Source organism: Malaclemys terrapin, chromosome 6 (genome assembly GCF_027887155.1).
Source record: "Malaclemys terrapin pileata isolate rMalTer1 chromosome 6, rMalTer1.hap1, whole genome shotgun sequence".
NCBI classification, from domain to species: domain Eukaryota; kingdom Metazoa; phylum Chordata; order Testudines; family Emydidae; genus Malaclemys; species Malaclemys terrapin.
In genome coordinates this window covers 113,398,702-113,426,455 of record NC_071510.1, presented here as the reverse complement: position 1 = coordinate 113,426,455, position 27,754 = coordinate 113,398,702, and the positions used below count along the sequence as shown (strand labels likewise).

Genomic DNA, 27,754 nt, shown 5'->3' with positions numbered 1-27,754 from the left:
CAAAAGCGCTAGACAAAGAGCAAAGGGTTGGCAGGAGTCTCATCAACAGCTAAGGCGATTCCTCCACTTCTCCGGCAGCAGCATCCCCACACAGCCAGGGGCGCGTTACAGGCAGTCCCCCCCACCCCCCGCTCTCCCCTCCTTCCCCCTTTCTTTCATTTGCAAAAATTGCTACCGAAAGGGGGTGGGGGAAGCCAACAAATCAACCCAACTTGGCGGTTTTTCCGCCCCTACCGATCGCGTCTTTGATTGGGCCGCTTAGGCTCTTTCCCCGCCCCAGTAGGCGGTGGCGGCGGCTGGGTCTCCCTGCTGCTGGGTCGGGACTGGAGCGTGGCTGGAGTTTGTGTGAGCGGGGCTCTGGCCGGGCGAGAAGGCGGCGGCAGGGGCGCGGGGAGCTGAGCGGGGCAGGCTCTGAGCAGCGGCCGCTACTGAGCCAGCCCGGAGCTGCGCTTGGGGCTGCCGTCTCTCGTTCTCATCCACCGGGCAGCAGCTGCGGGAGTGCCCGCCCCGGCCCCCAGTCTGCACGGAGCGCCCTGCCCTGGGGGAGGTGCGGGGCTCACCTGGATTTATTCGCCCGCGCGCTGGCTGTGTGCATCGGCGGGGCAGTGCCCGCTGCCAGCAAGCCCTGCCCGTGCACGGCCGGGGAGAGGGCTGCCCGGCTTTCGCTCCCTCCTCTGCCGAGCGGGACGCTCGCCCAGCGGGATCCATGGCTAGCGGGGCTGTGGAGCCGGTCTATGGACTTTCTGAAGACGAAGTAAGTCACTGGGCGTTGTGACCCTCTATCCCCCGTTCCCGGCTGCGGTCCCAGCTCGCTGCTCGGAGGGGCCCGGCAGGAACGCCCTTGCACCGGCCCCGGGGCTGTCCGCACAGCGCTGGCTGGGAGGAAGCTGTAATGCGACTCGCGGACACCCAGCCGGGAAGGGCGCTCGCGCGGGGGCCCCGGCGGGCAGCGAATCGCTGGGACGGGAGCCCCGTGGGTAGCAGAGCCCGGCTCCCCGCCTGCAGGGTCCCTGGCTCCGGGGAGAGCCCCGGCGCCTCCTCCCCCCACTGCGCTCCCTTAAGGGCGAGGGTCGGGCAGGGAGGCGGAGCGTAGCTTCCCACCCATTGCCGCTGGCCCCCGGGAAGCCGGGGCGGCGCTGGGCGAAGGCTGAGGAGCCCTTCGCAGCGCGCTGCCGGCAGGTGCTGTGAGGCCGGGGGCAGGGCGACCTTTGGTTGGCCACGGTCTCTGCTACAGGGCTGGAGCTCGGGGCGGGGAACCCGCTGGGCCCTCGCGGTAAGGTCCCCGCGGGTGGGAACGCCGGGAGCACCGGTGTGTGCGAGCCGCGGGGCGGCGACTCCGCAACCCGTGCTGCATTACTCAGCACGCAGGTATTTCCTAGCCTCGTGAACGGGCTGAGGTGCCGGCAGCGCCAGCCTCGCTGGGGTTCCCCTTCTCCTCCCCCCCCCTTGGGGAGGGAGTGGAGACTGCGTGGGGTTTGACAACGGCATGGCCGGGGGCTGGCAGAGCCATTGTCAGCCTCCGCGCTGGGTTTAAACGGGGTTCACGGGAAGGAAGGTATTGTGTGCGATCAGTGCCGGCTGCAGCTTCTGGCTGTGTCAGAGCAATCGGTATGTCTGCAAGTGTGACTGTAGGTCACCGGGCACACCCTGTGTGTGTGTGTAACATCGATTTACATCATAATAATGGATGTGTGAGGTGCCTACGTAAATTATCTTTATCTGGCAATGAGGCCACAGTTCAGAGCAATTTTTATTTTTAAACGTATAGAACCTCCAATCTGCTCTCTTGCATAAAGCTCATAACTGTTAGTGTTTAGATCCAAAGAGCAGGCAGTGTCTTTATTTTACGAACATACTTACCATGCACATATACATTGTCTCCAACTCCTGTGCCCTCAGTTTGTTGCTTGACTTCATTATAAACTCTTCTGGGCAACGTCTGCCTCTGCTTGTGTAGCACCTAACACAATAGGGCCCTGATCCTGACGGCCTCTTGAGTGCTGTGTACAGTAGAATTAGGTACAGCATAAATCTGTTGGGGTATGGCCCCTGTATTTTTATTTGCCTGTAAAGACATGTGGCACTATATATATTATATCTTGGACATTTCAGTTAAGTTGTACAGACACTCTTTATGCCATTGTAGTGTTACCTAGGCCTGCCTTGTTCTTTTTCTCTTATCTGATCTTTCACCTTGTCAGTAGAAAGGAGGCAGTGTCCCCCAGAAAGTGGCAAGATGCAGACATTCGGGAACAAAGAACCAGGCTTCAGGCTGAGGTATTGTAGGTGGAAAGACAGCTGCTGTTCCCAAGTCTTATTTAAGGTCTCTCTGAACACAGTGTAGGAATACACATTGCTCAGGAACTAAATACATTTTGTTATATATAATGAATGAGACTAGATGTTTGGGTTGCATGCCAAGTGTTTTATATCTGGGAGCTAGTGTCAAAGTTGGCCTTGTGTTTAATGGTGTAATGCAGATGGAGCTTGATTGTCTTATCAGTCCTGTTGGTTAGCCAAATTATGTAGTGTATGCTAGTTTTATTAACTAGTGCCTTGTGTAGAAACATGGGTGGTGCTAAAAAATAGAACCTTTGCAGACAGAATAATCCATTATACTGCATCTGATTGGAGACTGCATTGTTGAGATGCTGTGTGTGTGGTGAAGAATAGTTACCTTTGGTGAGTTTGCATAGTGGTCAATATAACAAATACCCAAACAAAGGTTGACATGCTATGTTAATAAACTCTTCCAATTTCATGTGTCTTCTTAGTGTCAACTTTAATGCTGCCACAGGCCAGCATCTTGAGAACCAAGGAAGTAGATATGATGGGCATCATAGCAGGAGATTAAGTGTAAATGCAGTTAAACTACTCCAGTTCTTATTGAAACTGACTGTTGTACTCAAATTGAATCAAATCTAGGTGACTTCATTATTGAATTCAAACTAGATAGGATCCTTTGTGTGTGGGTATTGGAGTGTTGATGATTATTTGGTTTATAAAGCTGTGAAAGCAAACAGGTAAAAACAAGTTTTGTACAAACGTGGGGAAGAGAGAATGCGTTAGAATGGGTTTAGCTGTTCAAATGATTAAGATGAAGACAAAATTAGAGTCTCTCTGCAATTCCTTTCCTCCCTCATCTGGCTTTATAAACCTTCTTCATGTACTCTTCAAAAGCAATCTTGGCTACATGTGAATTCTCAGGAACAAAATACAGTGGAAGCTCAATCTAACGAACTCTCAGCATGTCTCCTTGTTTTATTGACTGGGATCATCGGAACACTTCTGATGTCACCCAAGCAGATCAGATAACCAGGATTCTATTGTAGTATGAACTGTAAAAGGCTCAGAATCCTGCATTGACATAGGCCTGTTACTGTAATGGTTGAGGGCTTTAATAAGCTGAAGAAACAACTAGGGCAACTGTTGTATCCTGCAATACTTTGCCACATCATGGAGGTTTGGGGCATTCGTGTCTCAGAAGATCCTAGCAAATGTATAGATGTCAAGAGAACTGAGGGAGAGCTTTTTCCCTTTGATACTAGTGCTTGTAAAAGGTGTTGTTTTTTTTTCATTTTATGCACAGAACGTATATGGCCTATACAGTGGAAATGCAGGCTTCCCATTCTCCTTCACCTGAGTAACTCAACCCTGAGTTGGAGGGAAGGAGAGGAAACAAGTTCCCAGTCAGGATTAGAGACCCATTGTGCTATAGGAAGACATGGTCCCTGTCCCAAGGAGTTTACAATCCAAGAAAACAAGTACATCCCTCCGGAGGCCAATCTAATATTGTTACATTTTATGTATGAGCTTCCTATGCCTACTATGTCTCTGGCCCCTCTTCTAAGGCTGTTCCATCATTGCTGGCACAAATGCAGTGATGTTTGTGGTAGGCATGCTTGTCCATTGGGAACTGGACTGAGATTACCAGTTTGCTGCATGTGATGGCTGCTTAGTAGCCTACATGGGTAATAACTTTCCATTGCTACTGCCGTGGGCTGGTTTTGAACCAGTAATCTGGAGGTGAAAGAACCCATATCTCTCAAACCATCTGGTCTTCTGCAGACTTATTTTAGATCACAACTAGTTTTTAATTCTCTTCAAAGAAGACTTGTTTTGTTACACTGTTGGTGTGTATTTAGATGTTTAGTATCCATTCTAGACCCTATGTGCTTACTAATTGAAATAATTCATTCAAAAAATTAAGTTTCATGCATTTCATGACTGCCCACATAAATAACAATGCAACTTGAAAATAGTTAAGCACAAACTTAACTTCTATTCATATGTAAAGCCCTATGGTGTCAGTCAGTAGGACTATTTGCATGACTAAAGTGAAGCATGTGCTTGAGTATTTGTAAGATTTGGGCTTAAATTACAGCCCTTGGATAGTACCCACAATTTTCTATAGGTCTCTCTCATACAGAAGTGTTTGTCTTCAAAGAATTTGATATGCATTTATTATATTCAGGTTTTTTGTTTGTCTGTTTCCTCAACTGTACAAATAAACATGCACTTAATGTCACAACTCATTAAATAAGTAGAACTTGCTGTTCACTGTAAATAATTTTAAAATGTATAGTTGGTAGTTACACATAAACAAATTCTACAGATTCTTTATATATAGTAAAGTATTTGGGTACTGATATAAGCATAGTACTCTGGTGGGAGCTTTATCTATAGCTAAAAAATGCTAGTCCTTGGTATTGTCAGAACAATACTTCAGATTTCCCATCTTGAGTATACTTTCTCTCTTCCACTCTGCGCTGCATGCCTTTATTGTAGAGTCTTCATTTGTGCGATTTCCATTCAAGTGGGAGCTCCTGGTATGGAATAAGAACCAGAGATCTTCTTTGCTGGTTTGAGGGAGCTGAGGCAGAGAAAGTGCAAAACTATGGACAACAGTCTAGGTGGAAAAAGAAGACGGATATTTCTGCACTTGGCAGCATATAGAGTACAGACACTGCATGCCCATGCTTCTGAACCCCCAGGTAAATACTTTAGGCATGTAGACAGTCATGTAAGCAATTCTTCCCATTTGTACAGTGCTACACACCACACTGACAAGTGTGGACACAATCTGCCTTTCTCTGTGGTGTATAGCTACACATGTAGCGTCTGTATTCTATCCACTACTATAAGGGTAGACATAGCATATGTGGGCTTCTATTACGGTCCTCTGTTTCCTTGCCCATGTGCCTTCAAGGCTGAAGTATGTACTCAAATCGTGCAGGAAGCCTAATTTGCAAATACTGCTACCCAGCCAATCAGTCTGTTGTTACAGTGTTAGTATATTAACATCTTGATATTTTTTCCCCCACTGGAGGACAGAGTGTTGCCCTTTGTTGAATCTGTGCAACTCGCTTTTAATTTAATACATTTGAGTTTAGTTACATGAGCATAGCCCAAAGAACAATTTAACATTCTTTCATGTTCTTTCTCCCAAGCATATCTTTGCAAAGATCAGATTTTACAGCTCCTTATTCCAGTAAATAAGAAAAATATATTTGGAGAATAAGCTCCATCAAACACACAAAAGCTATAGCAAAAGAAAATCCTATCTTCTGATTTTTTCTTTATGTATTTGCATAGTTTGTAGCCTTGAACATTTTTCCTGCCTTTGTGGTGTGCCTCCCCTACCAGTCAAGGGTTTTTTCCTTTTTTTCAGATTAGAAATAACTTGCACAGTTTTTGAGTCCCTCCTTAGTTTGTACAGTATAACGTGCTGACATAAGTTACCTCTTCAGTTGCTTTGTGATGCATTGTGAACTGTCACAGAGGAATTTGTGTGTGGAAATTACTCCGTCTCAAGAGACAACAAAGATGAAACAAAATAGCTCAAGTGATAGTCATCACTATACACCAGTGGTTACCAAACTGGGGTTCGTAAAATGTTACAGGGGGTTCTCGGGGGGGGGGGGGGGGGTGTGTGTGTGTGGAGAGGGCGGAGGAGGCGGGGAAATTCCCTAATGGCGGACAGAGCTGTCCCTAGGGACCCTGGGCAGTAGGGTGACCAGATAGCAAGTGTGAAAAATCGGGATGGGGGTGGGGAGTATTAGGAGCCCATATATATATATATATTTTGTTTTTAAAAAAAAGCCCCAAATATCGGGACTGTCCCTATAAAATCAGGACATCTGGTCACCCTATTGGGCAGCACGGGGCCAGCAGCCTGGAGCCCTTGGGCTTCCAAGAGCTAAGCAGATCAAAGCAAGCCTATCTATCACACTGAGGAGATTTAAACTTCAAGACTCCTTGTAAGAAATGGAAAGGGAGGTGTATATATTTTGCTGTTTTTAAAATTAAATAGGCAGCTAGTATTGTTTTGAAAATTATTATGAAGAACAAGTTTAAGCTTTGTTGTAACGTGTGTTGTTTGCCTGGACTGCTCAAGACCTGAATGCTTGTGTAGGAGGAACTCTTTGAGTTGTCTTCTTAAATACCTTCATGCTGTTTCACATCTGATACTCCTTGATGAAACATAAGAGCCTTGTCTTATAACAAAGGATATTCAAAGCGATACAAGCTACGAATGTGAGATCTTGGAAGAGTGTTGCCGTTTTCATACAGTAATAATACTGTAATGCTAAATAATAATTAAGAATAGTGTGTAATATGCATGTCATAAAAACAAATTCTATATTTCCAAGATCACTGCTTTTATCATTTATACTCTGGTAAAGGAGAAAATCCCTGGAAATATTCATTTTGATGAGGGGGTTCGCAAGTTGTTAAAGTTTGAGAACCATTGCTCTACACTGATATCCCCTCCCTCATTAATTCTCATGCAGTAGACTAGGTCAAGTAAGTATGTGTTAAATAGACATTAGCTTGGATTTGAAATACTAAAAGAACCTTTGTGGCACTGCAACATTTTTGAATAAGCAATAATATAGCATTTAGAAATGAAACCAGAGAACTTAAAAATGTTATGGGAAGTGATACTAGTTGACTATATCTCTATCTTAGTCTGCAACGTCCAATTAGAGTAAATTTTAACATTTCATGCTGAAATTTTAGGTGACTTCTGTGATTTTGATGCAGTGTTAACAATAAATATAGCTCCTATAAGATTCTCTCTGGTGGTAGATTGTATCACAGATGATGCATGTGGGAAGTGAGGTTGGCTTTTGGCATGTTATGTTTGGCTGTTCCTGATGGAGTTCTATTGTTCTGGAGCAATCTCCCTTGCGAAACCACTTGCTTGTGCTGTAGAGCATCATTTGTACTGCTAACAAATGTGAGCTGCACAGGTTTCAATGGGATTGTGGTATGTAGTCTGTAACATTCCCAAAGAAGAAACGATTACTGCTGGTTTCTTAAATGTATTTAAACCAGGCTATTAGTATCACGATCTCCCTTGGATCCCGAGGACTTCTTGTTTTTTCTCTTTCTGTGGCTGATACTGGAACAGCAGTTTTGCTTTAAATTCCTAGTTTCACTTCCTCGAATACATTTGCTTACTCCTACTCCAAAGGTGAATTTCTCCACCTTCTGGTCCCATGTCCCTTTCTTATTTTAGAGAGGGTCAGGCGCACATGAGAGTTGCACCAAAACAGCTGGGAGACTTTCTTTTTGATACAGTAAAGGAAAAATCAGAACTGGTTGTGAAGTAAGTGTGTGTAATTTTGTGTGCGCTTTTAGAGACGAGTCTGAATCAAAGCCAGATCTGAATATCCCGGAGGTTCGGCTCAAGATCTGAACTCTTCAGGAGCGATGAGCCCACAGTGATCTTTTTAAAAACCGAGACTCCAACTTGGATTTTGTGTGGGGTTTCCAAAACCACCTAAGTCAATTAGTGCTTTTGAAAATCCCTTTCTTAATTTACATTGAGGTGAGAAAACACCTGACTGATTGGAAGATTTTCTGTCTCAAAGTTTTTAAGTCACATATGTAATCTCTTGAAAATGTAAAAAATAAATACACCTCTACCCCGATATAATGCTGTCCTCAGGAGCCAAAAAACTTACTGCGTTATATTGAACTTGCTTTGATCCGCCAGAGTGCTGCTTTACCGCATTATATCTGAATTCCTGTTATATCGGGTTGCGTTATATTGGGGTAGAGGTGTATAATCAGACACTTATCTATGATTTGTCTTCCTACCTTTTCTGAATAGTCTATGATAAAACAAACTCTTGAAGTTAGTCATGACACAAACAATATGCTAGTTATAAGCAACCGAAAACATAATTGCACAACAAGTAATTTTTCTGTCTTTGGACAAGCATTAAGTGAGTTTCAGTGGAAGATCTTCTAAACCTTTTTTGATTTCTCTTCGTGATACTCTTTTACTGTAAACTAGATTCCTAACACAGTGTCTAATAACCTTCCACCAGATATGATGTAAAATTCTATGTTCAGATTACAAAGTTGAGATAAAGAAGCATTCTCTCTTTTGAAGCTAAAATGTAAAGATGTGTTTTAGGTTGAATCTATCGGGTATACTGCTATTAAACCCTTTTGTGGGGCATTAGTAATGAAATGAGGCCAGTAAAAATTCTCACATGCCAGTCAAAATCTTCTTTAAACCTAGTGAGTTTTGTCATTTATCATTTAATACTTATGGGGCCAGATCCTCAGCTGGTGTAAATTTCCATAGGTCCACTGAAGCCAAAACTATTTACATCAGTTGAGGATCTGCCCAATGGCGTTTAAAGATTGATGAGCATTGATGTTGTCAATGGGCTGCCTTCACGGTGTGGCTAAACTTAAAGATTATCTGCTATAGAGATTGGCAGCCTAGCTTGCAATCCTAGAAACAGGGATGCTTGTTTACTACACAAATATAGTAAGCTTTTTTTAAAAGCTGTGTACAGCTTTTAATATTTTTTAAACAGCATCTTTAACTGTAATATTTGTCAACTGTTTTGAATAGTAAAACATTGAAATGCCATTCTGCTGAAAGAAAACTTAAAAAAAAAAAATGACTGGTGTATATAACAAAGGCAATAAACTGCTAAATAACTGAAGATTTCACCATTATTAGGCAAGAAAGGCAAAAGTTAGTGTTCCCGTCTTATTGGAACACTCTGGTGCTATATAATTATTCTGTGCTGTATTCAACAGTCTGTCTCTTGAATATACTTGCAGCACAAACACTAAAACAGACTATATAGCTGTGGCTTCCAAAGTAGCCTAAGAGATTTGGACACCTAATTATCATAAAAAGAATGGTATCTACATTGCACTGTAACAATCCCACCATCACAGGTTGACTAGCCCCTTAAAAGTGAGCAGGGTCTAGTGCACCTATGACTGATCACCTGCTGCCTAATTGGGCTTAAGGGAAAGCACCTGGGCCTGATAAAGGGGGAAACAGGGAGAGGTAGCTGTGGCAGTTTACATTGACCTAACCCATGAGTAGACCAGGTCTTAGAGGCTTGTGCTATTCTCTATTTGGAGTTGTTCTTCTGGTTAAGAGCACAGCAACTTGGCTGTATCTTTTCTATGCCTAATGATAGGACCTAATTGCAGTGGAAACAGTGACCCATAATTAAAAAATGGACTGGAGACTCTCTTCAAAATAAAATAAACTACAAAAAAAGAAAATAAAACCAAAACATTTTAAGAGACCAAAATATGGAAAATTCCACCTTAAGCCTGGGGCAAGTGCTAAGTATTTTAGAAAGGTATGAGTGTGCAAAGGCAGGGAGGTTGGTAACCTCTCTGAGACATCACAGCCAATGCTGCTATTCTTAGTTTACAGTCACTTGCAATTGTTGGAGATATGTACCATACAAAAAGGCCAGTTATGTTACTGTAACTGCATACATATTCCTCCTCCCCACTTTGGGTACTGTTCAGAGTTTTGATTAGTAAAATAGAGAACTGACCCTTGCATCAAGATCTTGTGAAGAGTATTAGCTGCATTAGATGTTTGCATTTAATAAGCAACTGGCACTATTATGAGTGTCAAGGATGTAAGTAATTACATATGTGTTTATTGTCTTGCTGTGACTTAATAACAAAATTACTGGGTTGCAGTTGTCTGTGTAGTACAGTAATTTTGGATATTTTTTAAAGGCTTGCCTTTAAACCTGCTTTTAATGAGTAATTGGTGTGTACTTGATATCCGCAGCACTAGCAAATAAAGTACTAGCTTAAAGTATTTAGAGTATTGTAAAGTAGTGTAGTTTGTTGCATTAAAATGTGGGTTTTGTGGTCTGGCCAACAATGTTTTTGACTACAGTGGAAAAAATAGGCTGTCTGGTACATTCTCTTGAATGCTGGCAACGTATTGTGCTGGATCTCTGCAGCAGTTTCAGTAACACTACTAAGGTGCTTGTGAAAGAGAGCTTAGCTTCTCCATCTCTTCCATTTGTCTCTTGGTACAAAATTGATTCAAGCGTCATTTCATGGGCTGGCCGTTGGAGGGCACTGCCTAATGGTAGATGAAAGTGATCCCTTCTATCATTGTGCATCATTATGGCTGTCTTGAAAAAGAAACCTTGGCATCCTGTGTAACAGCCCAACGTAATTCTAGGGAGGCATCAGGCTTCTTGATATTATGAACATGGTTCTGTGAGGCTGTAGCTACTTAATAAGCCTGTGCTATGCAGTTTTCTTTTTGAGCTGCTATACCCAGTCAGACATTTGAGTGAAATTTGGCTAGAGTTTTCAGAGGGGAAGCAATAGGGGTGGGCTTTCGGATGTTGGAAGAAGCAAGTATCGGGGGTAGCCGTGTTAGTCTGTATCTACAAAAACAACAAGGAGTCTGGTGGCACCTTAAAGACTAACAGATTTATTTGGGCATAAGCTTTCGTGGGTAAAAACCTCACTTCTTCGGATGCATAGCGTAGAAGTGAGGTTTTTACCCACGAAAGCTTATGCCCAAATAAATCTGTTAGTCTTTAAGGTGCCACCAGACTCCTTGTTGTTATTGGAAGAAGCAGTATCACAGTCTGAGGAGGTGATTGGCATCTGCAAGTGTGAGGGCTTCACAGGGCATAGCCCCTGCCTCTTGTAGCCTGGATGTAGCTCCTCCTTGACTATAGACTATCTGTATTACAGACTTGTTGCATCTTCTCAAGGGAGCTGTGTCAGGGATTGTGGGATAGGTGCAACAATCCATGGGTCTCGGCCACACTGTTGCAGTGCTGCATCTGAAGCTAACAGATACATGCAACAACTATTCACAAAGTCCTGGTGCAAGAAGAAATGGTGGAGTATTATCTAGTGTAGATGAAACCTTGGATTTCAAGTGAGCCACTTGCATGAGCTGATACCTGAAGCCAGGTTTAGCCCTGCTGACTGATTTAAATTACTAAATTCCCATCTTCTTCTAAACTTGAGAACAGTAGAACCTCAGAGTTACAAACACCAGAGTTGTGAACTGACCAGTCAACCACACACCTCATTCGGAACCAGAAGTATGCAATCAGGCAGCAGCAGAGACAAACAGAATACTGTACTGTTTTTTGTTTAAATGTAAACTACTTTAAAAAAAAAAAAAAGTATAGCAGTATTTTTCTCCAGCGTAGTAAAGTTTCAAAGCTGTATTAAGTCAATGTTTGGTTGTAAACTTTTGAAAGAACAACCATAATGTTGTGTTCAGAGTTCTGAACATTTCAGAGTTATGAACAACCTCCATTCCTGAGGTGTTCATAACTCTGAGGTTTTACTGTAATACAGAACCCTTTGAGGCTTAGGGCTTAAACAAGATTTGTAAGGGGTGTAAACTGGGTTTTTTGTAAGTAGATTTGAAATCTCCTGCCCTCCAAACCACAGCGAGCTCTGGATACGTGATACTTTGCATTGTAACAGCTGGGGGGCAATAATAAATCATAGGCGCAAAACCAGAGATCTAGACTTTTCAACAGAATCTTGACCCATTCAGAGCTTCTACGTTCTCTTTTTTTGCAATGGAGTAACTATGGAGTAAATCCTACTAACTTTTGGTTCCTTTTTTCTCTCTGGCTTTCATTCATACTTCCTTGTAAATGTTAATTTTTAATGGCTTTGCGTAAGAAGATATTACTACAGCAGCAAAACAAATGTCATCAGATAGCCCTGTGCCATGTGACAGAAACAAGTGCAATTCTGTAAACATTCCAGTTCAAGAATATGATTGTATACCAGGAAAGAACAACACAGTTCTACTGCTGGTCACTGCAACTCAGTTTCATGTTTACCATCAGCTGGAATTAAGAAGTGTGTGGCTTTCAAAAGCCTGCAACCCACTGTCCTACTGACTTTGATATTGTAGCTTTTTGATAATAAAAGCTAAGGTATGTGTGATGGGTTGGATCACAGAAACCCCCTTGGGACTGCCAACTGATGTGCTGAGACTACTTCTAACCTGTTTTCCTTGCCAGCTTGGGACTCCAGAACCTTGCCTGTTCGAGCCAGATGTGGTAGCCTGCTACAAACCCAGACCGAGGTCTGAACAAGTCCTCCAAAAGCTGCAGGCTTAACTGAAAACAGCTTAAGAAGTGTTACTGTCTCCAGCACTCAGATACCTAACTTCCAATGGGGTCTAAACCCCAAATAAATCCGTTTTACCCTGTATGAAGCTTTTACAGGGTAAACTCAAAAATTGTTTGCCCTCTATAACACTGGTAGAGATAGATGCACAATGGTTTCCCTCCCACCCCCCGCCCCAGTATTAATACATATTCTGGGTTAATTAATTAGTAAAAAGTGATTTTATTCAATATAAAAAGTAGGATTTAAGTGGTTCCGAGTAATAACAGTGAATTACAGAATAAAGTGAATTACCAAGCAAAATAAAATAAAACACGCAAGTCTAAACCTAATACTGTAAGACAGCGATCACAGATGAAATCTCACCCTCAGGTGTTTCAGTAAGCTTCTATCATGGGCTGGATGCTTTCCCAGTCTGGGCCCAATCCTTTCCCCTGGTACAGTCCTTGTTTCAGCTCCGGTGGTAGCTAGGGGATTTCTCATGACTGCAGTCCCTTTTGTTCTGTTCCACCCCCTTTAGGGTGACCAGATGTCCCAATTTTATTGGGACTGTACCGATATTTGCTTGTTCGTCCTGTGTGCCGACCGATGTGCGGTCGGGACACTGGACAAACAAGCAATTTTGCCCTCCTGGAAGGGCTCTCGCCCCACCCCCACCCCGACTCCGCCCCCTCCTTCCCCTATTGGCTCCCTCCCCAAATCCCCGCCCTGGCCCCGCCTCTTCCCCAAGCACGTGGCATTCCTCCTCCGTCCCAGGCTTGCCGCCATTACAGCGGCAAGCCTGGGAGGGAGGGGATGGTGGTCGGCTTCCGGTTCCTAGAGCTGGTGAGTACGGGCACCGGGCGGGCAAGGGGGCTGCTCCCCCAGGAGGGAGACGGGGTGGCTCCGGGGCTCTGGACCCCGGCAGTGGTGGGGAAGAGTGGCTCGGGGACGCACAAGTGGCCAAGTAAAATTTATTGGCTCGGGGGGACCCCGGCTGGTCCTCGCCCCTGTAGGGGGGTGGTAAGGAGCAGAGTCCCCCCCCCCCCCCCCAATCTCCCTTGCCTGCCCACCCAGTGCTTCCAGCTCCAGAAACTGGAAGTTGGCCACCACCGCCCTCCCTCCAGGCTTGCGCCGGCATTACAGCTGCAAGCCTGGGCGGGAGGAGGAATACCACTCAACTGAGGAGCCAGGACGAGGGGGAGGGGGACTCAGCTCCTTACCTGGCCTGCGGCGGCCGGTGGGACATGCTGGCGCGGGGCGGGGACGCTACCCCCCTACAGGGCAGGGTGAGGAGCTGGCCAGGGTCCCCCCCCAGCCGATAAACTTTACGTGGCCACTCGTGCGGCCCTGAGCCACTCTCCCCCGCCGCTGCTGGGTCCGGAGCCCCGCACCTCTCCCGCTCGGCTGCGGTCCAGCGGCTCCTTCCCTGCAGGGTGGCGGGATGCGCCGCATGTGCCCGGGGCCTGCTAATTCCCCCGGCACCTGCAAAACGCCTTCCCCCCCCCCCCCCCCCGCCCCGCCCCCGCGTCCCGATATTTCATGTCAGTGATCTAGTCACCCTGACCCCCTTGTATATCTTTTGCATAAGGTGGGAATCCTGTGTCCCTCTCCGGGTTCCCACCCCTCCATCTAAATGGAAAAGAAACAGGTTAAAGATGGATTCCAGTTCAGGTAACATGATCACATGTCACTGTAAGACTTCAAGCCCTCATTCCTCCCAGCCTGACTTGCAGGACGGCCTGCAAGCAAACAGAGCCATCCACAGTCAATTGTCCTGGTTGATGGAAGCCATCAAGATTTCAAACCACCATTAATGGCCCACACTTTGTATAACTACAATAGGACCTCAGAGTTATATTTCATATTTCTAGTTTCAGATACAAGTGATACATTTATACAAATAGGATGACCACACACCGTAGTTTATAAGCTTTGTAATGATACCTTACAGGAGACCTTTTGAATGAAGCATATTCCAGTTACATTATATTCACACACATTAGCATATTTTCATAAAATCATAGAGTGCAATGTCACAGTATGAATTTAAAACACTTCTTGTGCAGCAAATAAATAAATTGGCTGTGGAAATAAGTAAAATGTTGATAAGGAAGTACTGTCAAGTCTGACGTGCCCAGACTCTTACTTGGTGGGTGTGGAAACTCTATTTAAAACAAACAACCAAAAAAATATAACATAAAACTCTCTGAACTGCTTGTCCCTCTAAAATGAGAGCTGCTACACAGATACAGTCCTGACTGGGCAACAAATGCAGTATATGTAATTGCAGTTTTCTCCCTGAGGTCTTGATCTTGATTCTTATGAGCTGGCAGGATATGGCTACATGCCATATTTGTGCTTTTAGAGATCAGGATGCTTGTAAATTTTAAAACCCTACTAGTCATGAGAATGGAGGCAGGAAGCACGGAGGAGAGCACATGTGTGATTGCAAGCCAAAACCAAGCTGTTAAATCCATTTCTTTTGTCTTTCTCTTTGGATAGGTATTCCTTCTTTTAGTCTTGTGATAAAGGAAAATTAATTTTCATTTTATTGGAATTATTCACACCAGCTCACTGTCTTTATTAATATAATATATTTTATATAATATACACACACACCCCACACACACACACACACACACACACACCATGCAGGAACTAGTGTTCAATAATTTCTTGTTTTTTTTTAAGCTTTGGGAAAGTTCCAGTTCTAGGCTGGAGATAAACTACCATATTTCCTGTACTTTATTATTTAGCAAATTAAAAATTATCTCGATTGCACAACTTCTACTGGACTTTAAAATCTCTTCCTATGTATTATCACACCAAATAGCATTACAGGGTCTATGCATGAGAGTGAGTAGAAATAAGACTTTTAAAGCCTGGGAATCTTCGCAGCAACTGAATGTGTTTGGTGGTTGTGTCATCGGAGAACTTAGATTCTGGCCTATTGCAGTGATACCAGGCTTGAGATAAATGATATCAAGAGTACCTCTCTGTAAGGTCTTCTTTCTCCTTGTGCATGTGCAAGTGGAGCAGCAAAATTAACTTGACAAGATTTCTAAAGAACCTCTGCTTTCCACTTGGTTCCTCTGCTCATGCCTGGGTTGGGGTGGTAGGAAGGTAGAGAAAAACTAATCTCCGGGTAATAAAATGAAATGGGAAGGTGAAGCCATCAAAGATTGGGATTTGATTGCATTTATTCTGAGATCTATGGAGAAAAAGTTTGTTGCATTGGCTGAATATAAATAAGCAAACCCAACAATGGCAAACTGCTGGATGGGGCTGCATGTTCCTTAATGTGTTAGATTATTTATTTCAATATTTATATAACTGTAGAGGTACCTGTTCAAGGAATACATATATTAAGAATGGCCTAAATACTGTAACATCAAGCTAATATATACTTTCATCTATTACAGGTTGGGGGAACATGGGAGTGGGGGGGGGGGGGCACTACCTTTCACATGCCACAATATTTGGGTCCTAATAGTTTAGGAAGATTTCATGTCCATATGTATATGTTCAGAACCATCAAGCTATCCAATTTAAATAGCTGTCACTTGTTTGCAAAAACTTATTTAACTTTCTTAGAGTGACCTTTTGATAAAGAACTCAATTCTGACACAGCGCAAGGGCTGGGCCTGCCCAAGAAACGCTCCGGGACCCTGCCCCTCCGTAGGGCAGGCAGACTCAGCCTGACAGGATCCAAGTGCAAAGGGACTTAGTGCGAGGGGGGATCCAGGTGTGGGGTGAGAAGGTTCTGTGTGGGTGGCTCAGTGTGGGGACTGGGGGCAGGGAGATCTGGATGCAAAGGTGCTTGTTTTCGGTGTTCCAGATGTAGGGGCAATGGGACTCTGCAGGGGCAGTCCAGATGAAGGTGGTTGGGGCTCAGTGGGGTTGGGTTTTGAGTATGGGGGCTTGTCAGGGTGGTGGTTTAAGTGTGGGGGGGCTCAGCAGGGTTGCTCCAGGTGCAGGGGGTGTGTGGATGTGGAGGGAGAGCTCAGTGGGGTCTGAGTATGGGGGGAGGGAGGGTTCAAATGCAAGGGTTGGGGGCTTATAGGGGGTCTGGATGCAATGGGGGTGGGGTTCAGCAGGGAGTGCTGGGTGTGAGGGTGGGTGGGACTCTGGTGGAGGTTTGTGTGTGTGTGTGTGTGTGTGGGGGGGGGGGTCTAGATGCCCAGGGGTTGGGCAGATAGTGGAGCATCTCCCTGTACAGTGACCCCTCTTCTTGGAGCTGAGGAGCAGTGGGGTGTGGGAGGGTGTAGAGCTGGGGGAGCTTTCTGGGAGTGGGTCAGCCCTGGCCTCTCCCTACAGGGGAAGTGCACTCCTACCTCATGCCTAGCCCAACCAGGACTAGCATTTGAGCTTGGCGCAGGGTGTAGGAGCCACACATTGGGGCATCTCCAGCCCTGGGTGAGGCTGGGAAGAGCCGGATGCAGGAGAGGGGGCTCTGGATGTAGGGGATAAGGTTTGGTGGGGTGGAGGTGTGTGGGGGTGCTGGGAATGGGGGGGGGGTCTGACCCAGCACCAGCCAGGGTATCACCAGCAGTAATTTACCTTTCCTCTGGGTGCCCGAAATGGCGCACCTGTGTTGCTGGGGAGGGCATGTGACTGCTCTTGCAGTCATTTTTCTGTGGGGAAGCAAAGAAATCTGCAGACACATGAATTCTGCATACGTTCAGTGGTGCAGAATTCTCCCAGGAGCAATGTGCGTGCTATAGGTGTATGAGTTCTCTAGCAAAGAGATCTGCGAGAGCAATTGTGAGTTTGTTCCCTATGCTCGGGGATGGGGATCAAACAGGGCTGGCCTTAGGGAAAATAGCGCCCTGGGCAAACTTGTATTTTGACAGCCCCTGGTCCTCCCTCAGCCCCTCCAGGTTGCCCCTAGGCCATGGTGTCTTCCTCGTCCCCCGCCGCCATTGCCCCAAGCTCCCTTCTGCGGCTTCGCACTCCGGGTCCCCTTGCTCCTTGCCTCTTGACTATGGCGCCTTGGGTGGTCGCCCACCGAAAATGCCGGGAACAAAACGAGCCCAGACTTTGACTCTGTAGGGTCCTTACATTGTTCACTTTTGCTGATTGGTGTTGAGAGAGCAAATCTGGGCTTTGATGCAGTGGATGATGATGTAGTAGGCAGTTACATAATTGGCTGCTCAAGACACACTAGTTGTTCCATGGAGTAATATATATATTATTACTACTGGGGATCTCTCATTCAATCCATGGATAACTAATAACTATTTTCAAGTAACTCTGCTTAAGTATTCTAGCAAGACTTTGACCTAACCAGATCTTGGTTCACTGAACTAAATTATACCTGCATTTAAAAAAATCTCAGCCAGTATTTGCTTGTTTGGACTCCACAAAATGATCTTTAAACTGACTTTTGGAATAAGAATCTTTAACAGAGCACAAGACTTTCTGCAGTCACTGAGCCAACTCGTAGTTTAACATAGTAAATTTAAATTGGACTGTATATATGGCTTGTTGCATCTGTCAAATTTTTCAGTTTATTGGCTTGTAACTCATAGTTCTTTGTTTCTATGGGCTTGATTTGATGTAGTCTTGCTTAGTATTATGACCATTATCTAAATAAATCAGTAAATGGGGATGTGAGAAAAATATGCATTTTTTTTTATAGCACTTCAAATTTGAAGAGGTATCTAACCAGAATCAAGATTAAAGGCAATAGAACTTCCCTCACACCACTCCCTGTTCTTCCAAATAGGCTTTTACAGTGTGTACTGTAATACCCTGTTTGGGAGAATGGGGAGCTGTGTGGGGGAGATGGTTGCCTTTAGATGCCTCTTCAGAATTTAAAGTGCTATAGTGAATGAGTTGCTTAACTCCTTAAATTGGCCCAGTGTATGTCATTGGTGGTTTTAGATAGCAACGAATCCTTGTAGGATCTTGGGCCAGTTAGCTCTCTGGCAGACAGGAACTGAGGGCCATGGGTGTCTTCTGTCTGGTGAACTTTAAGGTATTTTTTTAAAATGCCAAATTATCAGAGCAATGTAACTACAGGTGATTCTTGGATTGCTCCATTGCCTCTTACTGGAAGACCAGAACTCAATTAAATCCTATTTTACTTCTTACATAGCACAATAGTATATGACACTGCATTATAAAGGTTCAATGCTACAAGATAAAAACCCAGAAGAGCAGCAACCCACCTTCCAGTATAGCCCTCAGTACTTGTAAGACTAATGATGGACCTATTACTCGTTTTGACAGTACAGTTACATATCCAGATCTATTGGAAGCTTCTGCAAGTGCACTCCTCCACCTTTTTGTACTGTGAAACCTTCTCTTGATTACTAGCTATGGCAAAAGTCGTTGCCTGTGGTCACAAGGGGAAAGAGACTATAATTGTCTCCTGCTTGGTGAGAAAAGAGTTGTCCTTTGCCTACTTCGAAAAGTGCAGAATCCTGAAATGTGGTATCTGGCACATCCTAGATACTTGTCATGACGACCCAGGTAAGGCTTGCATTTACCATTAACTTGGGTCCCTTTTTTGTCCATGTATTGCTGGGGTGGGAAAAAAGGACACATGTTCCATCAGTGACTGCTGGGAAGTTTGGGAAGCTCAATTGGCAGGTTGACTACCTTGATCGCACAACCGGGAACAGTGCATTGCCCTGGAAACCCACTATCAGCATAACAGGTCCCACTGCCCAGGAGAAGACCAGTAATTACTTGAGGTAACAATCATTCATTGATTCACAGGACAGTTGTCATTATTTAAAAAATATATATAATATTAGTGGTGAGGAAATGGCTCTTCTTTGGCCTGGTCTGGTATTGTGTTTGAAAGGTATGTGGTGACCCTTTACAGCTCCTTAGCAGGCAATGTGCTCCTATTTTGCTGAGGAGTAATAATAGTTCACTGCGAAGTATTTTTTCGTGTGCCAGACTTCTATGTAAAGTTGTGGTCCCTCTTGCAACAGCTACCTTTTCTAAAAGGAGAAGATGTGAGCTCATTTTGGGTTGTTTGTGTATATAAATCCACCAGCTTTTATCCAGTATTCTTTTCCCCTCAGTCCACTTCTAACTGGAAAATATTAAGTGTGTTCAAACTAAAATGAAATTTTGAACAACTATGCTTGAGGAAAAAGTGTGAACAATTGAGTGTGACAGACATGAATCTTAAGAATCAGTGAGGCATGAGTCTGTACTAAAATGTAAATGAAAATATCCATTAAAAACCTCCATAGTATAAAGAAATTCAAGTGTGTGGTTTCCAAGGTAACCATAATTCAGCTCTTTTGCGCATTATGGGATTAAAGTTATGGTCAGCTTTATAAAATTAACTTTAATCCTATAATGTGCAAAAGAGCTGAATTGTGGTTGCCTTACCCATAATTCACACTCCACTGGTGGTAGTAATAATGGAACTGTAGCGCAGACAGGACTTTGGTATTTTTACCACACCTTATCCTCCAGTCCTGGTGCCTCAGCAAATGTGCTCCATCATTGCTAATATGGCATCCTATTCACCTTGGACGCTATTTGTTTTTAACACTGCCTGTTACTGACCCATTGTATTCTCAATGCTTGTTTTAATACCTGTTGTTTCAATTGTTGAACAGCAGTAACTCCACCCTTCCCCACCACCATACTTCTAACAGTGGTTTTTTTTTTTTTTTAAAGTGTTACAGGTCAATATGCACTTTAATTAAACTGCTCCTCCCATCCTCCCTGCTACCAATTGATTGACTTAACAGTTATGTGCAGAATGCCCTCACATGAGTGCATTATGCAGACAGAGATTTCTGTTGGTTAGGTCCCTCAAACTCGTATTGTACAGCTCCACCTCTGGGCTTTTCTCCTCAGACCACCAACACATTTATCACTGGGTGTATCTAGTTCTAGTGGTAATACAAGTATCCTCAGGTCCTTTGTGCAGTAAGTAACTTACAACTGGATGCCTCAGTGGTGTAGGTATTTGCATTCTAGGGACTGCTTAAGTGTGTGTGCAGCGGGTGAGGCGTGGGGAGGGTGGAAAGGATGGAAGTGTTAGGATTGGGTGAAAAGCAGAACTAAATGCCTAAACCTTAATTGGGCAACATAGGAAGTTAAATGCAAATATTAATTATAATCCAGTTTCCTCAAATTCTGTAATTAGTTGTGAGCACCAGTAAACACCATGACCACAATTTTTTTTTATTTTTTTTTAATAAATCAAGGAATACAGAAGTTTCTCAGCATTAAAATTGCAGTATTTGAAATGTGAAAGCTAAGGCTTTTGAATTAACCGTAACTCTGCCCTGCTGAGTCTGTATATTAAGAGAAGTATTTAACACAAATAGTGTGATTAAAGTACTGAATGTGAGAGTTCACGTTGCTGTGGAAACCTGAATTGTAACACTTCATTCTCATTTTTGCACGTATCAAACATTTGAAACATTATAAATGAACTTACTGTAAAGCTGATCTACAAAGGAACCTGCTTGATCCTTGTGCCAACTCTACAACTGTACAAAGAAAATCCCAAAACTATTTTTTTTATATCCTTCCTGTAATCTCGTTACACTAGAAATACCAGTTTTGTTATCTTTTGGAAACAACTCTTCTGACATCCCTGTGGTGCTTTGGAAAAACAGAAGAGGTAGTGCTCTTCGGACATCACAAGAGCCTGGTTGTTGATTTAACTGAGAATGGATGGGAGATCTAGGCTGATTTGTCTAAATTGGTTTTGTTTTGTTTACTGTTCTTGTTTAACACCTATTTAGCTCAAACTCCTGACAAAGGAGAAAAACCTCTTGTGAAATCATTAATCAACTCCATCAAAAATAGGGAAGATAAGACTTATGGGGTTAGTCTCCATTGCCCCTTAGCACAGCTTCAGTATAGTATTTGGGGGAGGAGGAGGGAGGAAAGCTGCCAAGGAGCCATTTGTAGCTCCCTGACTCTGTCACCCAGCTCTGGCATGAGTTAAAACTGCAAGGGACAGCTTTTAACTTAACCCTGAGAGCTTCCACCAGCAGTGTATCTCTGCTCCGTTTGTGGTCTCTGCAGTGTTTAATTTATGCCAGGACTGAGCCCCAGCATTGCTAGGCTTGGCAGTTCATAGCCCTGGCATATTTTTGGGCTTGCTGCGTCAGTTATGAAAGTAAAAAATTGCTTGAGCCCCAGCACGTCTTTCATTACGAATTAAGCACTGGGTCTCTGAGTACACTCCCTCAGGCGTCTGGCCTTATGCCTCTACCTATTCTGAGGTGAAATTCTGCAGTTCTTCCATTCTTAGACCAGGCCCTGTGCTACGGCACCTTGTGTATCAACCGTGCTTATCCAATGGGTCTGACTGAGTTCTGGCACCTGTGGTTCCTCCCATTGCGGGTCTGTGACCAGGAGTATACAGGAATCGGACAGCCTTCTTAACCGAAATATTGCTCACATAATAGTGCGAATGAGCATTTAGAGCGAAACTTGTTTTTAAATAGTCTACGCACGTCTGTCATATGTCTACACTACAAATTATTTTGGTACAATTTATGTCATAAGTTATACTGACCTAAGTGCTCGGAGGAGCTTTCCTGCCGAAGTAGTTACCACTTCTCATGGAGGCAGGAGTTAAGCTGACTGTAATTCTCTTGTGTTCCCAGGACTTTTTGAATACATTTACATGACCCACAACAGCAAGCCTTGGGGATTTAGCACTCTAAAGATAGCTATGTAGACAGCTCTTGGGAGTTGTGGCTTGGATTCTGAAGCCTAGATGGGGAGTGGGCTTCAGAGTCAGGGCTCCAGCCTGAGCCATGACTTCAAAGCATTGTGTGCACGGCTATTTTTTAAAAGTCCTAGCGTGTGCTCTGGTAGCCCGTATGGGTCAACCCAGGCTGGAATTATCCCTTAACAATCCTCAGGTGTTGGAGAAGTGACTTATCTTGAGCCATTCTTTCTTTTCCTCATCTTTTCTAACAGCCCACCATTACCTTAAACAATGGTTTATTAAGAATAAGCTTTTCAACTGTATACTAGTCGGTTGGTGTGAAGAAATGGCTTCAATTTTTAAGCCATGACTACCTTTAAAAGAATTCTCCAGTATCATTGAAAAGACCATGACCTTCTCTCTAGGTCAGGGGTTCTCAACCTTTTTCCTTCTGAGGCCCCCCAACATGCTATAAAAACCTCCAGAGCCTGGGGAGGAAGAGGAGGGAATGCCTCAGAGCTCATAGCTTCTGCCCTGTTGGGGGGTGCCAGGGCTCAGACCACTGGGCTTCAGCCCCACGGCCCCTGGAATCCGGCTCCACAGACCCCTTGTTGAAAACTGCTGTTCTAGGCCATGTCCTAGACAAATGGGAAGTGTGTGGTGATCGATAGATAAATGCTAAGAATGATCTGCATTATGCCATTAACTTTCTGAAAATCTCCCTCCAGAGATTGCAAATCTCGTGCTCCACAAATGCCATGAGTACCTTACATGTAGTGGTGTTGTTGTCATATTGGTCCCAGGATATTAGAGGGACAAGGTGGGTGAGGTAAAATCTTTTATGGATGAACTTGTGAAAGACAGGGTTTCAGTCTTAGAGGTCAAAAGCTTGTGTATCTCAGCAACAGAAGTTGGTCCAATAAAAGATATTACCTCACCCATCTTGTCTCTTTAAGTACCTGATAGACATGATCAAGACTGGGCCATGCTTGAAGCCAGTGGAAGTGAAATTTTCAGGATTGGCTTGTTTCATTGTAGGGTTCCAATAAAGACTAGAGGAGGGAAGAGGGGAAAACTCTGGGATATTTCTCCCCTAAAACGTACTAAGAGCTAAACAATATGTACAGACAGTGATTCTAATCTGGTGACCAATCTCCATGGAAGAATTCCTAATATCAGTAGGTATAGGCCTATTTACATATTTCCATCAGAAAATGTCACTGCAAATAACTAAGATTTACATATCTAGACTCTGAATATCCATGCAAGACATGGCCATTTGGGCTGGCCACCACCTTTTAAAATATTTACAGAGATTGTATTGGTTTCAAAAGCCTTCAGGGGAAGGAATAAACTTCTGACTTCTGGGGGCAGGGGAGAACTAGAAAGACACAGTCCAAAGAGGTAACAAACATAAGACTGCATGTGGATTTGCAGTGATGTCATGTCAAAGATTACTTTGTTTTGGGATTGTACCAACCCCACACAACTGAAGGGGGGAAAATTCTTTGAGAAGGAAGAGTCCACAGCATGCTATAGTAAGAAGCAGAAACAAAACTAAAAGGCAACTAACGAAAGAAATAAGAAGTATTCAGACTTGCTCAATTCCCTTGAACAATACTGGTGTTTGTTACATTCATTGGATGCAATACCCTGGTGTAACTCAGAATTGAAAAGACGCTATTGTTAAAAAGCAGTAGGGAGCAATAGAAGTAACACACAATAAAACTGTAGATAAGGGCTCAGAACTGCTTGCAACCTCTAACTTTGGTGGGTAGCTGTGACTGGCACTTTCGGGTAGTTTAAGGAACAAGATCCACATGAAAGCAAGAACATCTATTTTCTAGAGCCAAGAATGGAAGCCCTCCTCCACTAACACAAATGTAGTGATAACCTGAAGCAATGACATTGTGCAGAGGTGTGTCTAGACCAGGGGTCGGCAACCTACGGCACATGTGCCAAAGGCGGCACGCGAGCAGATTTTGCCTGGCATGCAGCTGCCAGCCAGGGTCCCGGCCGCCGGCCCAGCTCAGCCTGCTGCCGGCTGAGTGAACGGAACCCCAGGCCGGCAGGAGGCTGAGCGGGGCCAGTGGCCAGGACTCCAGACCGGTGGCAGGCGTGCCCCCTAGCTCCCCCCTCACCGCGCTTGGGTTCTGCGGTTCCCGGAAGTGTGAGCCGCCGGGGCGCAGGGCCCTGAGCCTGCTCCAGGAGGGGCGGTGGCGGCGGTTCCCACTCCTGGGAGCCGCAGAGCCAGAGCGCAGTGATGGGGGGGGGTGTGCCGGGGGGTGGACAGGGACCACTGCCCGCATGCATCCTCTGCAGGAGTCCCGCCCCGGGGGGGGCACCGGGCCGCAGCCCGGGCAGGTGCACCCCCCGGCTCCCCCCTCACCGCGCTGCGGTTCTGCGGCTCCCGGAAGTGTGAGCTGCCGTTGCTCCTCCTGAAGGTCCTCCCTTCCTGGAGCTCCCCCCTCCCACTGCCTCAGCGCTCTGCGGGGGAGGGGCTGTGCGCGCGGCAGCCCGGCAACGTGTTTTGCCTCCATGTGGCGCGAGCGTCTGACCGGCATGGGCATGGTAAGGGGAGTCCTGGGGGAGGGGGAGTCAGTCAGGGAACAGGGGGAGGGTTGGAAGGTTCAGGAGTTCTGGGGATCCTGTCAGAGGGCAGAAAGTGGCTGGATGGGGCGTGGGAGTCCCGGGGGTCTGTCTGGGGGTGTGGATAAGGGTCGGGCAGTTGGGACGGGTAGGGTCGGAGGGGGGCAGTTAGGGTGGGGGGGGTCTCAGGAGGGGGCAGTCGGGGAACCGGGAGGCTTAGGTAGGGGGTGGGGTTCTGGGGGGCAGTTAGGGGCGGGGGTCCCAGGAGGGGGCGGTTGGGGGTTCTGAGAGGGGCAGTCGGGGTGGGAAGTGGGAGGTTTTGATTGTTGAAATATGGTAACCCTAGGTGAGAGGGGAGCCGGGGGGCGCATGGGGGCTGGCGCCCGCATGCATCTGCTGCAGTCTGCAGGAGCCCCCAGCAGAGGGGAGCAGGGCTGCAGCCTGGGCAGGAGGGGTGGGGGGGCATGGCTGCTCCCCACCAGCGGTGTCCCCACCTTTGCAGGGCTGCTGCCTCCCTGCACCGCGCCGGCTCCTCCATGGCTGAGGCTTGCTGCCGCCGCAAACAGAATGCTTTGGCTGAAGGCGGCTTCTCCCTGCCGAGCTGCTGCTGCTGCAGTGGCCCAAGCCCGGCAAAGCCAGTGAGTGGACTTGGGGCTGGGGCCAGTGGTGTGGGGTGGGGAGAGCTCGCGGGGGCGCTGTGCACCATTCAGGGGGTGGGGAGGGGGGAACCTGGTCTGGGGAGCAGCCCCTGGGCACGGCTGGCCTCTGGGCACCAGCCGTGCCCCAGGAGGTGCGTGCACCCCAGGTTAAGAACCGCTGCACTAAACTGATACGATATACATTTTAATTTAATTTTAAATGAAGCTTCTTAAACATTTAAAAAACTTGTTTACTTTACATACAATAGTTTATAGACTTAGAGAGAGAGACCTTCTAAAAACGTTAAAATGTGTTACCGGCATGCAAAACCTTAAATCAGAGTGAATAAATGAAGACTCGGCACACCACTTCTGAAAGGTTGCCGACCCCTGGTCTAGAGCTTCAGTCTATGCAGTGCTCAGTCTGTTACTGTGGTTGGAATTAGATGTTCTGTCCATAGCAATCAAATTAAGAGTCACAGTGATGGGGGTTTACGTAGGGTTACCATATTTTGAGCCTCCAAAAGGAGGACACTCCACCGGACCCCGGACCCACCCCCAGCCCCGCCCACGCCCCAACTCCGCCCCCTCCCCTGCTTCCCGCGAACATTTGATTCGCGGGAAGCCTGAAGCAGGTAAGGGCGGGTGTGGGGGGAGGAGGAGCAGCCCAGGCTGGCCCCCCTGGCCTTTCCAGCCTGGGCCGGGCCCGGCCCCCGGCCGAGCACCCCTGGCCTGCCCAGCACTGCCGGTCCCTGGCCCGGTCCCCGGACCCCCGGCCGAGCACCCCCTGGCCCCGGACCCCCGGCCGAGCACCCCCTGGCCCCGCCTGTCCCCGGACCCCCGGCCGAGCACCCTTTGGCCCCGCCGGCCCCCGGATCCCCGGTCGAGCATCCCCCGGCCCGCTCAGCACCCCCCAGCCCTGCCGGCCCCCCGGCCCGCTCAGCGCCCCCCGGCCGAGCACCCCTTGGCCCCGCCGGCCCCCGGCCCCCCGGCCGAGCATCCCCCGGCCCGCTCAGCACCCCCAGCCCCGCCGGCCCCCCGGCCCGCTCAGCACCCCGCAGCCCCCCCGGCCCGCTCAGCACCCCCTGGCCCAGTCCCCGGATCCTCGGCCGAGCACCCCCTGGCCCCGCCGGCCCCCGGACCCCCGGCCGAGCATCCCCCGGCCCGCTCAGCACCCCTGAGCCCCGCCGGCCCCCCGGCCCGCTCAGCACCCCCTGGCCCGGACCCCCGGCCGAGCACCCCCTGGCCCCGCCAGCGATCGGTGCCCCCGGCCCCCTGGCAGCGCTGGCCGGCGCTCGGCCCCCCGGCCCAGCACCGCCACCCGCATGTCCTGATTTTCCCGGACATGTCCGGCTTTTTGGGATTTCCCCCCAGACGGGGATTTGGAGCCCAAAAAGCTGGACATGTCTGGGAAAATCCAGACGTATGGTAACCCTAGGTTTACGGACCCCCATATGGAGACTTATGCTTTGTCTACACTACAGAGTTTTATCGACAAAAGGCAGCTCTGTGATGTGACTTTTGGTAACAAAAATGCCATGTTTTGGCAACAAAATAAAACCACCCCCACGAGAGACATAAGGCTTTTTGCACAATTTTTTTGTCAGCAAAGTCCAGTGTAGACACCACCCTTGATTTTATTGCTTTAATTGGCCTCCAGGAAGTGTCCCACAATGCCCATCCTGACCGCTGTGGTCAGTAGTTTGAACTCCGCTGCCGTGCAGCCAGGTAAACAACCATCCCCCCTTCCCCCTTAGAAGCCCCAGGAATTTTTGAAATTCCACTTCCTGTTGGCTCAGTGTGGAATTGCATCTTCCCAGGTGACCATGGCAGCTTATCGCAGCAAACGCTCTCCTGCTTGGATCACTGTGGAGCTGCTGGATCTACTCAGTATATGGGGAGAGGAGGCTGTGAAGTCCCAGCTGCGCTTGAGCCATAGGAATGTGTGTGCCATCTATCACCTGCCCACAGTTAGGGAAACCCATTTCTACATAGCCATCCACTATTTCACGCACCTTTCCCAGAGTCCTGGTCCTTCATAGGAGGATGCGATTACTTGCCCTGCACGCTTGCATTAATGTAGCCCAACGGTCGACTTCATGATTCCAAATTGATTCCTGACTGACTGGTAGCAGTCTGGAGTTGCCAGCTTCCACACAGCGATTGCCATGCACTTCTCTACCAATAAATAGGGCAGCTCTCATTCTGGTGTTCTTGTGCTGTAGTGCTGGGGCGAGTTCCACGCACATTTCCAGGAAGGTGGCTTTCCGCATCTGAAAGTTCTGTAGCCACTGCTCATGATCCCAAACCTGCATGATGATGTGATCCCACCATTCAATGTTTCCCGAGTCCCAAAGCAACAGTCTATCGTCTGCAGCTGTTCTGTGAATGCCAAAAGCAATCTAAAGTTGTTCCTATCCATATCATGCAGGATGTCAAGCAACTGGGAGTCTTCTTCAGTTAG

At 46.6% G+C, this 27,754-nt stretch overlaps 1 protein-coding gene across 3 annotated transcripts in view; it reads left to right on the top strand.

Annotated features, from left to right (window-relative positions):
* The first annotated feature begins 227 nt into the window (after positions 1-227).
* NEDD4L (NEDD4 like E3 ubiquitin protein ligase) overlaps positions 228-27,754 on the top strand; it is a 347,299-nt gene continuing 319,772 nt past the window's right edge. For 2 of the 3 annotated variants that reach the window (XM_054032690.1, XM_054032689.1), the window contains exon 1: positions 229-754. In XM_054032690.1, coding sequence (XP_053888665.1) covers positions 707-754 — 48 coding nt within the window. In that variant the 5' untranslated portion in view covers positions 229-706. Of the gene's footprint in view, positions 755-27,754 lie in introns of all 3 variants that reach the window. The other variant, XM_054032687.1, reaches the window with a different exon arrangement.